The 14,024-nt window shown below is 35.7% G+C and overlaps 1 protein-coding gene across 2 annotated transcripts in view; it reads right to left on the bottom strand.

Annotated features, from left to right (window-relative positions):
• The window catches only part of LOC126365768 (serine/threonine-protein kinase PRP4 homolog), a 266,407-nt gene that overhangs the window by 157,483 nt on the left and 94,900 nt on the right, over positions 1 to 14,024 (bottom strand). For both annotated transcript variants that reach the window (XM_050008287.1, XM_050008286.1), the window contains exons 11-14: positions 6,040 to 6,193; positions 5,780 to 5,917; positions 5,576 to 5,690; positions 5,394 to 5,500 (exon numbers count right to left, since the gene is read on the bottom strand). In XM_050008287.1, the coding sequence (XP_049864244.1) occupies positions 5,394 to 5,500; positions 5,576 to 5,690; positions 5,780 to 5,917; positions 6,040 to 6,193 (514 nt within the window). The remainder of the gene's footprint in view (positions 1 to 5,393; positions 5,501 to 5,575; positions 5,691 to 5,779; positions 5,918 to 6,039; positions 6,194 to 14,024) is intronic.

Here is a 14,024-nt window from a genome sequence, read left to right as displayed (position 1 = left end):
AAGCAGCTTGCACAGGATAGAGTAGCATGGAGAGCTGCATCAAACCAGTCTCAGGACTGAAGACAACAACAACATATTTATCATTTCATCAGTTAAAATACAAATTGTTTTAACACAGTAACGTAGTGAAACCATACAATTTTCCTTAAGAAAATTCAATAATTATGAAAGCACAGAATTTATGTCAAATGTTAAATTTCACAGTTAAAGATTCACTGCTTAAGTCTTCAGCTGAACAAGAAGTTTCAATATCTACACTTCCAGCTCCTTTCCTTGCATTTTGTATACATTCTTCTTTTATCTTTCAGCTCATATTTCCTAAAATGTTGTCCTTTTTAAGATTGGCCGTTTAATTTTCACCAGATTTTTTTTCCTTTTAAAGGCTTGTATTCTTTTTGATGAAGCATTCTTCAAACATAATTCATTTTGTAATGTTTATTCAGTTGTTTCTCATTATTAAGTAAACCACCTAACGACTGACTGCATTGTAAACACTTCTTTCTCCAACAACTGTACCTTATTTCAAGTTTTCAACCAAAACTTCTCAGTTAGTAAAGAAGTCCCTTCCAACTGCAGCATTTCCAAGAAACTTGTGTAACTGTTTCTATATGAACTAGATGAAATCATGCTTCAAACTTCGCAGTAAACTCATCAGAAAATGATGACAAAAATCATCATCTCTCCTACTTTGTAGAGCAGGCAAGCTTCTGAACCTTACGATCTGTGAAGACTCGTAGACATCAAACTATTTAGCACCAAGTGGTAGTTTCACTGTCCTTCTAACATGACAGTAGCATATGTACATTCAACCAGGTTTGCAATTTTTGAGATAATCATTCACAGGCTCAGCATAATAATAGTCTGTCCTCCGTCAAAGTAACTTATCTCAATGCATTTCCCCATTTGCAGCCCGTATCTTCGCTATGCTGATCCCCTTTCATACTTTTGTTACCACGTAATGTTCGGGCTGCCTCCAGTACTAAATTGGTGATCCCTTGATGCCTCGGAACATATCCTACCAACCAATCCCTTCTTCTAGTCAAGTTGTGCCACCAACTCCCCTTCTCCCCAATTCTATTCAATACCTCCTCATTAGTTATGTGATCTACCCATCTAATCTTCAGCATTCCTCTGTAGCACCACATTTCGAAAGCTTCTATTCTCTTCTTGTCCAAACTATTTATCGTCCATGTTTCACTTCCATACATGGCTACACTCCATACAAATACTTTCAGAAACGACTTCCTGACACTTAAATCTATACTCGATATTAACAAATTTTCTTCTTCATAAACGCGTACCTTGCCACTGCCAGTCTACATTTTATATCCTCTCTACTTTGACCATCATCAGTTATTTTGCTCCCCAAATAGCAAAACTCCTTTACTACTTTAAGTGTCTCATTTCCCAATCTAATTCCTGCAGCATCACCCAACTTAATTCCACTACATTCCAATATCGTTTTGCTTCTGTTGATGTTCATCTTATACCAGGCTTTCAAGACACTGTCCATTCCGTAATTCTCCATGAATTTTAATACCTACTCCAAACTTTTCTTTTGTTTCCTTTACTACTTGCTCAATATACAGATGAATAGCATTGGGGAGAGGCTACAACCCTGTCTCACTCCCTTCCCAACCACTGCTTCCCTTTCATGTCCATGCCATCTGCTTTATGTACAAATTGTAAATAGCCTTTCGCTCCCTGTATTTTACCCCTGCCAAATTCAGATTTCAAAGAGAGTATTCCAGTCAACATAGTCAAAAGCTTTCTCTTAAGTCTACAAATGCTAGAAACGTAGGTTTGCCTTTCCTTAATCTTTCTTCTAAGGTAAGTCATAAGGTCAGTATTGTCTCATATGTCACAATATTTCTACGGAATCCAAATTGATCTTCCCCAAGGTCGGCTTCTACCAGTTTTTCCATTCGTCTGTAAAGAATTCGTGTTAGTATTTTGCATCTGTGACTTATTAAACTGATAGTTTGGTAATTTTCACATGCGTCAACACCTGCTTTCTTTGGGATAGTTACTATTATCTTCTTCTTGAAGTCTGAGGATATTTTGCCTGTCTCATACATCTTGCTCACCAGATGGTAGAGTTTTGTCAGGAGTGGCTCTCCCAAGGCCGTCAGTAGTTCTAATGGAATGTTGTTTACTCCCAGGGCCTTATTACGACTCAGGTCTTTCAGTGCTCTGTCAAACTCTTCACACAGTATAATACCTCCCACTTCATCTTCATCTACTTCCTCTTCCATTTCCATAATATTGTCCACAAGTACATCATCCTTGTATAGACCCTCTATATACTCCTTCCACCTTTCTGCTTTCCCTTCCTTGCTTAGAACTGGATTTCCATCTGAGCTCTTGATATTCATACAAGTGGTTCTCTTTTCTCCAAAGGTCTCTTTAATTTTCCTGTAGGCAGTATCTATTTTACCCCTCATGAGATAAGCCTCTACATCCTTACATTTGTCCTCTAGCCATCCCTGCTTAGCCATTTTGCACTTCCTGTCAATTTCATTTTTGAGAAGTTTACATTCCTTTTTGCCTGCTTCACTTGCTACATTTTTGTATTTTCTCCTTTCATCAATTAAATTCAGTATCTCTTCTGTTACCCAAGGATTTCTACTAGTCCTCGTCTTTTTACCGACTTCATCCTCTGCTGCCTTCACTATTTCATTCCTCAAAGCTACCCATTCTTCTTCTACTGTATTTCTTTCCCCCATTCCTGTCAATTGTTCCCTTATGCTATCCCTGAAACACTGTGCAACTTCTGGTTCTTTCAGTTCATCCCGGTCCCATCTTCTTAAATTCCCACCTTTTTGCAGTTTCTTAAGTATTAATCTACAGTTCATAACCAATAGATTGTGGACAGAATCCACATCTGCCCCTGGAAATGTCTTACAATTTAAAATCTTGTTCCTAAATATCTGTCTTACCATTATATAATCTATCTGAAACTTTTTAGTATCTCCAGGGTTCTTCCATGTATACAACCTTCTTTCATGATTCTTGAACTATGTGTTAGCTATTATGAAGTTATGCTCTGTGCAAAATTCTACCAGGCGGGTTCCTCTTTCATTTCTTAGCCCCAATCCATATTCACCTACTGCGTTTCCTTCTTTTCCTTTTCCTACTGTCTAATTCCAGTCACCCATGACTACTAAATGTAGTTGCTTCAGGAAACTACTATTGTCATAAAGGGAATTTACGACTGAGGCAAAATTGACAGTACTGTTATGTATAATACTGATGAAAATAAAAAGGCGCTGCCATTAACAATGGGTGGCATAAAATCAAGTGATCTAAGAACGTGTAAGTACTACCATGCACTTGAGATTCAACAGCAGTTCCCGCAAAAAGATTGTTTATATTATTGCTTTATCGGGAATGCTAATGTACTGTTTTTGCTGTTACCGTAACTGCAGAAGTCACCTGCACTTCCAAACTGGACATAATTCAATGTGTGTAAGCAAAATACAAAATGGCTGTTATGCTGGACTGAATTTCATTCATTGAGAGATAGACAATAATGACAGACAATTCTGCTTTGAGAACATTTTTGTAAAGAAGAACAGAAAGTCTGACAGATGTATTTCAGGACTGTTTCCCTTGACAACAGCTTGACTTTTCAACCCTAGTTGGATGTGAGAGTCTATTGCGAAGAAACACGCTAAAGTAAATTATGGTGCAGATGGTGACACTGAGGACGATGTTGAAATACATATTTCACTAGCTGCATAAAGATTTGATGGAATAAGTAGCTACTTTTTATTATTTCAGTCAGTTATTGCAGCATCAATCAGCTGAAGTGACACACTTGTCAGTTGGAAGAAAAAAGCAAACTAGTCTCACTATTTTTTCATAGAACGAGAGACATTATTTAAGGCATATTCTGCAATTTTCCTATCACGCTCCTTCTGTGTCAATATTCCAATAAACAAATATTTACATAAAATGTGTGTTGTTTTATTTTTTGCCCTTTCTTTAAACAACACTCATTGGTAATTTCACACGTAGCTTAAAAGTGAATCCCTGCTGAGTTCAATCTAAACTACACTTTAATGTCCAGCACACAATAGCCTGTGATTAATAAATACTATATAAAGTTGGACATTACAAATCTGTCAATCCTTCTGTGTAAGTGAGATAACGCCAAACCCTTATTTAAGGGAAAAAATTAAGTTCTCTTAGATTCATTAAAAAGAATTTTTATTGGAGAAAGAAAGATCGAAAGAATTCTTTCACTGACGGGCGTGAAAGGGAGAAATAGGAAATTCAACAGATGAATTACTTTCTCCAAGCAATCTATGAACATCCACCACAATTACCATTTGATGTGAACACACTTTGTTGTCCATTATGCAGTAGTCTGCAGTGCTTTCCATACACACTCATTTATCACTGATCTTTCTCCCTGCTTCACACAGATCTTTCCATTCCAACTGCATGGCACTGTGCTGGAATTCCAACACAAAGTCAAGCGGTGTGTACAAATTGGAATAGACTTTTTTTTCCCCTTCACTCTTTTGGTCACAGGGGCCTGAATTGTGACTGCTGGCTGTATCAAAAGAAGGTGAAGGCATGTGTTATTTGGAATATGCTTTATGGTTATTTTGCTTCAGTCATTCAGTCAATGGAGCCTCAATTGTGATCGCACAACATGTCGATCAAGTCAGGAGATAGTTGGAATATGCTTCATTGTCAATCTACAAAAACTATAAATGCAGATTCGTCTTTCTTCAAAGATAACTCATAGGGTCAGTAGTACAGTGTCAGTACTGCTTCATGTGTTCATATGTTATCTGTAACAAAAACAATCTCCACCCAAGTTCGCTTGTAACTTGCATTCCACGTTTCTTCTGTAATTTGTGTTAGTATTTTGCAATGATGATTTATCTAACTGATGGTTTGGTAACAAACCTGTCAGCACACCTTCTGTGGTACTGGGATTAAAATATTATTCTGAAGTATGAGGATATTCCACCTGCATCTTATATTCTAATAGCACAATTTTGCCAAAGTTCGTTCTCTCAAGGATCATAGTTGTTCTGACTGAAAATCTTCTACTCCAGGTGTTTTGTTTTGACTAAAATTATGAGTGACAAAAAAATTACCCTCCAACACACACACACACACACACACACACACACACACACACATTAGATATCTTATCAAATAATGATATTCCTGGTCAACTACCATTATTTGCATTGGGCAGTTCCTTTCTCTAAAGACATGCACAATAAAGACATGCACAATGCTACATGTCAGGTAAATTTTTCAGTGTGAAATGTGTACAACACGAAAAGCACTAAAGCCACTTTAATTTTCATTACAATAAGAAGTAGTAACATGTTCAACATTGATTTTATTGTCAAAATATTTCATACCTGGTTATTTGTTTTTCCAGCAAACATGATTTTTCCTGTATACAGTTCATATATGGTGCAACCAGCTGACCACATATCAATCCCAAAATCATATGGAATGCCTAGAACTAGAAAAAGCAAAAATTTTCAACAATATTAAATTGAAAGCATATTGGTCCAAAATCTTGAGAATAAGAACTTACTTATTTCAGGTGCTCGGTAGAACCTGCTTACTAAGTAAGGTGTAATTTCATTTTCAGCCACATGTGAAGCAGATCCAAAGTCACACAATTTTAATACCAGTTTACTCTCACTAACCTGGAAAACAAAGAAGAGATGATTACCTTTACTGTAACATAATTTTACACACAATATAACACGCTTCAACTGATTGTTCTGTTACTTACTAAGATATTGTCAGGTTTAATATCTGCATGGAGAATGTTTGCCTTCTTTAAAAGTTTCAGGGCTAAAAATAGCTGCTGGCTATAAGAACGAACTGCTTTTACATGAAGCCCAACATCTTTCCCATATTTCTTCAAAACCTGTGAAAATTTGTTAACAAATTTTTGTAGTTTCCATATTTACAGCAGCACATACAAAATATGAGCAGACAACATGTAACTGCACAGTACAGTGTTTGTTTAAACTGTAATATGAAGCTCACCTCTCTCAAGTTCATACTCAAAGGTTCAAACACCATGCACAAATGGTTTTTGTGAAAAAAATGTCTGAATAGCCTCAAACAGTGGAATTTGTCATCGGGATCTGCATCATTCAGACGCCTCAGAACTTCTAGTTCCTTTAATCCTGTTTTATGCCTGAAACAGCGTACCAAATATTTATTAAATGTGATTTTATCATGATGAAATAACCAGTTATTGCCTAAATAAACAAGAACTTATTTCATCACCATACATGACTAACATAATCAGAGAATTAAATGCAAGCTCTTTCTGACTTGGCTGTTCCAATTCTTTACATCATGCAAGAGACCAATGACCATAACCGACCCATGGTAACTCATGCCCCTTGCTTTTTTGACACACACACACACACACACACACAGACAGACAGACAGAGAGAGAGAGAGAGAGAGAGAGAGAGAACTTCCTTTGGCATACAGCAACTGAATGTGTACATACAACTCGTCAATTCAATCATCATAAGAGTAATCTTAGGAAGTTGACCATATATCAGTTTTTACGGTCCAAGGCAGGACAACAGTTATTTAAAAAGATTGTATTCATTGCAAATAATGACAATGTTTCATGACTTTCGATGTTACGTCTGCAGTTTGTCTTGTTGTACTGTACACATTCTGCAAACAGCACTGAACTGAAACGAGCACTAACGAAAAATTGACCAGTATTCCTTAGACAAGATACATCACTCATTCTAGAGTTCATACCACAGATTGTCTGAAGACATGTCAAAATAGAATACTTATTTCAGTAATAAAATTGAAGTAGTGACAAGTAGGTAAATTTCACAATGAGCCATGTGGTATTTTGCTACTTCTTTACTATTTAGAAGCATTTTATATGCACTTATATTTTGTTAACAAATTCCCGAAACACATTTTACAAGTAGATTAAATGGGGGAACCAAATTGATTAGTGTCTGTGAGTCTTACTGTGCAGATCATATCCTTTACTTCCAGTTTTTGGCTGAACCAACATTCTGAAGTGTAAGTAACAGAACCTTTGCTCATATTGTTTCAAACAATTTCTACATATGCGTTTGCACTACACAAACCATTGTACACTGGAGAGTACAAGTACACCACTACCACAAACCCTTCCTGATTCATTGGAATGAACAACTGTCAGTAAACCTCTCAAAAAGCTTAAATTTCTCTCATTTTTAATCATTGAAATTTCATGAGATATATGTGGTATGAAGTAATACATTGCTTAACTCTACTTGGAACATGTTTTTCTAGGAATTTCAACAATACATTTCTGATGCACAATGTCTCTGAGGTGCACTCCTGTGCTGACTAAACGAACCACCGGAACCACCATGAACACTATCTCCTCCATTATTTCGATCTAAATAAGGGTCCCAGGCTGATGATCAGTAATTAAAAATTGGTCAAATGGGGACGTCATAAGCTCTCTCTTTTGTGGTTTTCCTTATTTTTTTGTTCTACTTGCACTAAATTCATTCTACTATCCCTCTAAGTACATACTTCATTTTCCATGAATGTACTACCAATTTAATCACTCTTGCATAATCAAATTTTATAACTTCTTGCAATCTTAATTTAAACACACTTTGCACCAGTATTACTTTTCAGAATATCTCTATAAATTTAATCATAATGTCTCAGACATTATGGTGATAGCTACAGAAATATCCACAATCTTACAGAAGAATGAAGCCCTATGCAGACTTTATTTTACAAATTGGGATAACCTTCTCTCTTTAATATTTATTTTTGTATGTCAGATATCAAAACACAACAATAACCACTTAACTGAACAATTTCTTTGGCTAGATTTATTTGAAAGTCTGAAAAGATGTAGTTCCTATAAATTAACATGATGAAAAACAATATACGTCTACATCTACACCCCACAAGCCCCTTACGGTCTGTGATGAATAACACTTCGTGTACTGGTGTCACTTGCCCCTTTCTCCTGTTCCAGTCACATATGGCTCACAGGATGAGCAACTGCTAGTAAGCTTCCATGTAGGCTTGAATCTCTCTAATTCTATCTTGATGAGCTTTTTGTGAAATACATGTGAAATACACATAGGTGTAAACAATATATTGGTTGACTCCTCTACCAATATATGCTCTCAGTACTTTTAGCAGGAGACCATACCATAATATAGAATGTCTCTCTTGCAGTGTCCGCCACTAGAGTTGGCTGAGCATCTCTATGAAACTTTCTTACTTAATAAATGAATCTTTAACAAAACGTGCTGCACTTCTTTGGTACAGATCCCATACTGATGAGCAATATTTAAGTTTTGGTCAAAGAATAGATTTGTAAGTTGTTTTCTTTGATGATAGTCTACATTTTCTGTGGATTGTTTCAATGACTCTCTCAGATTGGCATCTGCCTTACTCGTAATTAATTTTATGTTGTCATTCCATTTTAAATTAATCCATACACAAACTGCTGGATATTTTACAAAAGTACCTGCTTCTAGCAATTGTTCTGCAATTGCATAATCATATAATAAAAGGTCCTCCTGTCTGTGTATTTGCAATTTGTTTCATTTGTATATGTTGAGGTTCAACAGCTACTCCCTGCACCAAGTGTCTCTCCTCTGCAGGTCTTCCTGCAATTTGCTACAATTTTCTATCATTGTGAATTCTCTGTATAACAGCATTATCCGCAAAGAGCCTCAAGAAATTTCCGACATTATCTACTGCATCATATATATTTTAAAATTTGCAATTAAAACAGATATTCATCGTCATATTTATTTCTAGTCCCCCGCACTCACCTTCACAAGGAGGGAATGAGCAGTCATTTGGACAACAACAAAATACATACTGTTCCAAGTCTGTCACATGTGTCATCAGCATTGAAAACATAAGTGTCGAGCTTTTAGCTGTAATCCATCTTTTACAAAGCACAAGGGCTACTGCATTTTCTGATGTATACTCCCACATAAATCTAAATCTGTCACTGGCTTATAACCAATAAAAAACGCTTGAAACAAGTCGATAAACACAGTGTTTATCAAAATTTTCCTAGTAGGAATATTTCAAATTAAAGACTTGTCACAAATAATTGTGACAATCTTTTTGTTGTGCGTATCTGTAACTCAGCATCTCCTCTGTATGGAGAGTAGCAACTTTCTCTCTCATATTACTGTTACGTTACATGCAGGATTTTCTATTGTCAAATTATATATCTTAAGATTAAGAGCTACAGATTTCTTATTTTGTACTTCTGAACTTGGTGCTCCTAAGTGACTCTTGAGAATCAAATGTAAGTATTCCTCTTGTTGTACATCATCAAAGAAAAAGTCACTGAAATATGTAGAGTATAAAAAAATTCAAATTTCAAAGAAGAGCCATGAAGCATTATTTTCAGCTGGACTGCTGCCATCCTGTTCTGTGAAGTAAATGGCCTACACACTAACTTCACTGCACTCTTGCCAACTTTTACTAAGTTCCAATGATAAACTTATACAAGTAGCTAGATAGCAAAAAAGTTTTTTAACTTGGTTACAGCTTCGAAGATAAAACATCTACTCCTATATGGATACTCTGCAAATCACATTTAAGGGCCTGGAAGAGTGTTAATTGAACCACCTTCACAATTCTCTATTATTCCAATCTCGTATAGTGCACGGAAAAACAAAAACCTATATCTTTCCGCGTGAGCACTGATTTCCCTTATTTTATTTTGGTGATTGTTTCTCCCTATGTAGGTCAGCATCAACAAAATATTTTCGCATTTGGAGAAGAAAGTTGGTGATCGAAATTTTGTGAGAAGATTCCGCCGCAATGAAAAATGCCTTTGTTTTAATGACATCCACCCCAAATCCTGTATCATTCAGTGAGACTCTCTCCCTTATTTCGTGATAATACAAAAGATGCTATCCTTCTTTTAACTTTATCAATGTACTCCGTCAATCCTTTCTCGCAAGGATCCTACACCATGCAGCAATATTCTGAGAGAGGGGGGACAAGCGTACTGTAGGCAGCCTCTTTAATAGATCTATTACATTTTTTAAGTGTCCTGCCAATAAAATGCAGTCTTTGGTTTGCCTTACCCACAAATTATTTGACTTTAAAAAGAATTAAAACCTGAAACTGTGGGGTCAGATGACAAAAGTGAGTGACTGTTATTTCAAACCTGGGTAAGAGAGAAACAATTAGAATGGTATCAAAGCAGTTGAAGAGTGTACCCTTCCACACATTCAATGTGCACAATAATTTGTTTGGTCATCCTTCAGTATTTAATTCTTCACTTATGTCAATCCTGATATACTTTCATTCTTCACTGCTTATTTTTCATTATACAGGTATATATTTTTACAGCCCCCTCCCTGGCCCCTATCCTATCAGCTGGAAATTATTTCTGCTTTTGAGAGCTGTTACAGAAGTGTTTTGTAATTAGAAATTCTGCAGCCTAAGTTTTAGGGTTGTAGCCCGATCCCAGCTCATGGTTTGGATGGTATAAATAAATGAGAACTTGAGAATGGGGTCACGGCTTTGAAAATAGGAGCAAAAGAAATCAAATACAAGTAAATCAAAATGTTAGTGTAGAACTATTTCCAAAACAAATATTTCATGAGCTATGCAACCACAAACTGAATTACTCTTTGAAAGTAATACGCGGTCATCTTTCATAAGTAAAATTAAGTTGTTCAAAAACACTTCTGTTGTTCTGAAACAACCTTTAGTTACCTACAGCTCCTTTACTGCTTTGACAGATAGCCAACCAGCCCCCCCCCCCCCCCCCTCGGTGCAAGATGGTACTTCTCAGTCTGAAAGCTCAATGTTTACCAATTATTTTTATGCCTGTTAAAAGTTCCCGAACATTTCATTTGAAAATTATGGTCTTTTTACACAAGATGCTTAAATTATTCAAGTTTTTATATAGCATTCACAACAAAAAATATTTAGGAGACTAAAGACTATGTCTGCATTGGCCTGCATAAAGTCATGCAAATGTAAATATTCAGACTACGAACAAAGAGATAGTGATTCCGCATAAGGTGTTAAATTCATCAACTTCTAAACATTTGCATTCTAACTTATCTTGTCTCACGAGATTCCAAGTGTTGTTAAGTGGAGGTCTTCACTCTACTATCCAGCTACACAGTGAGAGACTGCCACTGAGTGAGATCAGCCTGGAAAGAATGACAGACACAGCCGGCAGGCTAGATTAAAAATGCTTTACATACATTTTATGAAGTGAACATTCACTGAATGAAAATGTTCACTCTCTTGTTATAAATTAGCTATGGAAGAGAATGATTCAAACAAGTCTTAGATACTATTAATCTGAACATAATGTAAACAACATATGCAGGCCAATACAAAACTTACCTTCCCGCATGATACTGTATGCTCGAAACAGCCAAACAAGTCTTCTCTCTCAAATTAAAACCTAAGGAAATAATATTCACGTTTGAAATACTCAATATCGAAAATTTTGATTGAAATGAAATTTTATGATGTGTTTTAATTTCACACAAAGGTTTAATTGGCCACAAAATTTCAGCCAGTTATACCTAATCCCTTCGCTGACACAAATGATTTATAGAAATCCCCCCCCCTTTTTTTTTTACTGCTGTTACAAAAAACTGATTGCTGTTACAGCTCCAAATAGGAAATAAAGTGTAAATTTTATACATAGGGACAGGAAAAAATTGTTTTATTTCATGAAAAAATTCGGTATTGTTTTTTGGCGAATTTGGTGCTGATATTTCTTTTTCACTATGTTCGATGTTGGTTTCTATGAAATTAGGCGTTTTTTTACTGATTTCAGTGTTTTTTTTTACTGAATTCAATGCTTTTTTGTCAAATATGGTGTTTTTTGCCAAATTTAGTGGTGTTTTTTGTGTAATTAAGTTGTGTTTTTTTTTGTTAATTTCGGTGCTATTTATTTATCAAATCAATGTTCGTTGCACAGTAAATGAACTGTTATTTTAAGACCATTCACGAACCCCCAGTCTTGAGGAGATTAGAAGCCAAAATGCAGTTTTAACATTCAGTAACTATCAGTTAAGAATATTCGTAAATTTGCAATCTTTGTTTTTATAATTGTTTTATACATTGCAAAGTTACAAATTTCACAATATGTCATAAACATTACAGATTTCACATTATTTTGCTAATAACTGCTAATTTCTAGTTATTGTTTCCATGAAATTTTCCTGTCCCTAGTTAAACAACTTGTAAATGTCATAAAACATTAAATGAACAAAATGTTCCACATGCAGGAGCGAGAAAAACCCCCTTCTTTTAATACCTACAGAATAAGCACCCACAGGACCTGTTAAAAACCCTGTATCTAATTACACTTCCTGGATGAACAGCTGTAAAGCAAGGCAAACGATGATTTAACCTACATAAGAAAAATCTGTGTTGTGTGTGTGTGTGTGTGTGTGTGTGTGTGTGTGTGTGTGTGTGTGTGTGTGCGCGCGGTCAGCATATGCCGCCGGACTTAAATCTACTGAAAGGAGAAATAAGTGGGTGCGCATGCCTGACTTAAATCCCCTGAAGTGAGAAATTAGCCAGAATAAAAGGCTGATAAATCAAGACTGGCAACCAATGGCAGCTTAAAATTTTAAATTAAGTTCTCTTTCTAACCAACAGAAATAACTGAAAAGTCAATAGAGGGTCTCATATCAGTAGTTCGTTCACACTGCAACAGAGCGGGAAAACAGAAAATTTTCAATAAACAGCCAAGACCAAACTTGTGGTTAAACCTCTGCATTTACGCTATTGTTGATTGCTAAGACAATAAGCATGTAACTAAAAGTATACAGATCACTGTTTTGCTATTACTACAGCATTTTACCTCCCGGAAAGTGTGTCCAATATCTATGAAAGACTTCCCACTAATTTCTCATATACTTAAAGCAGAACATGGTCTTATTCATGAAACATGGCGAATAATTTGGTTGGATTTTTTTGTGAATTGATTATTCGCATAACAGTTGCTCTAATTAATATGAAATATGGCCAATGAGTTCAAGCAGTAGCTTTGAGCTGGTTGATCATGTGAATCCACCCAATTTTCTTCAATTAATTGACCTAAGTTTCAAACTCTTAACACAGATTGGGAAACACACTGATGTCTAAATCAGTTTCATAATCACCTTTATCTATTTTAGTCAAAACTTATTGTCCAAACCTATGACAGGAAAAACACACCCAGACCAACATTGCACCTGCATAAGACCCCCAATAACTACCGGTTGCCAAGAGACATCTGTCTTGTCCACACACTTTCATCATGCACTTTGGCACATTATTCCTAGGGACCTGAAAGTGTAGCTTTTTTTGGAAAATTAGCATTATTTTTAATGAAATACTCATCTATTTTTGGCAAATTTCATTTATAATTTACTTATTCACTTAAAAAATTAGACACATAAATTTAAAAGGTTGTCATGTTATGTGCCTTACGACAATGCCTTTGTGTGAGGAAACTGACTATTAACAGAAAGAAGTTTTTTTCTGAAATAAGCTTTTCTTACTTTCCTGTTTTGGCTATGTATAGCTTCCACCAGTTGATCATGTTGAGAATCAGCAGCATTTACTCACTAGTAAACACTGTTGTTGTCTCATTTATGTATTTCTCAACATTTCTCTTTTCACATCCACTCTATAATTACAAAATCAGCAAAATGCTGATTTCAACCCGTTTATAGCCACCTACAGCTGTCCGACCCATACAAAACAATGCTACAAGCGGAAATGACAAAATACTTAGCGCAGAAGTAAAATTGAAAATAGCCCTATTCACATTTTAGGGGAGGCTTCCTGTGTGGTTGAAATACAATGACAGGGTTTTTTTCCGGTCTCTACAGTGCAGACTGTAGGAGAATACAAGATGATTTAGGGAAAATTTATAGTTGATGTGATGAGTGGCAATTTATTCTACTGTAGAAAAATATAGGTTAATGCAGACGAGTCGGAAAAACAATCCCATAATTTTCAAA

The sequence above is a fragment of the Schistocerca gregaria genome, chromosome 4 (genome assembly GCF_023897955.1).
Source record: "Schistocerca gregaria isolate iqSchGreg1 chromosome 4, iqSchGreg1.2, whole genome shotgun sequence".
Taxonomy (NCBI): domain Eukaryota; kingdom Metazoa; phylum Arthropoda; class Insecta; order Orthoptera; family Acrididae; genus Schistocerca; species Schistocerca gregaria.
Note: the sequence above shows the minus strand (reverse complement) of the source record. Positions and strands in the feature narration are given on the sequence as shown.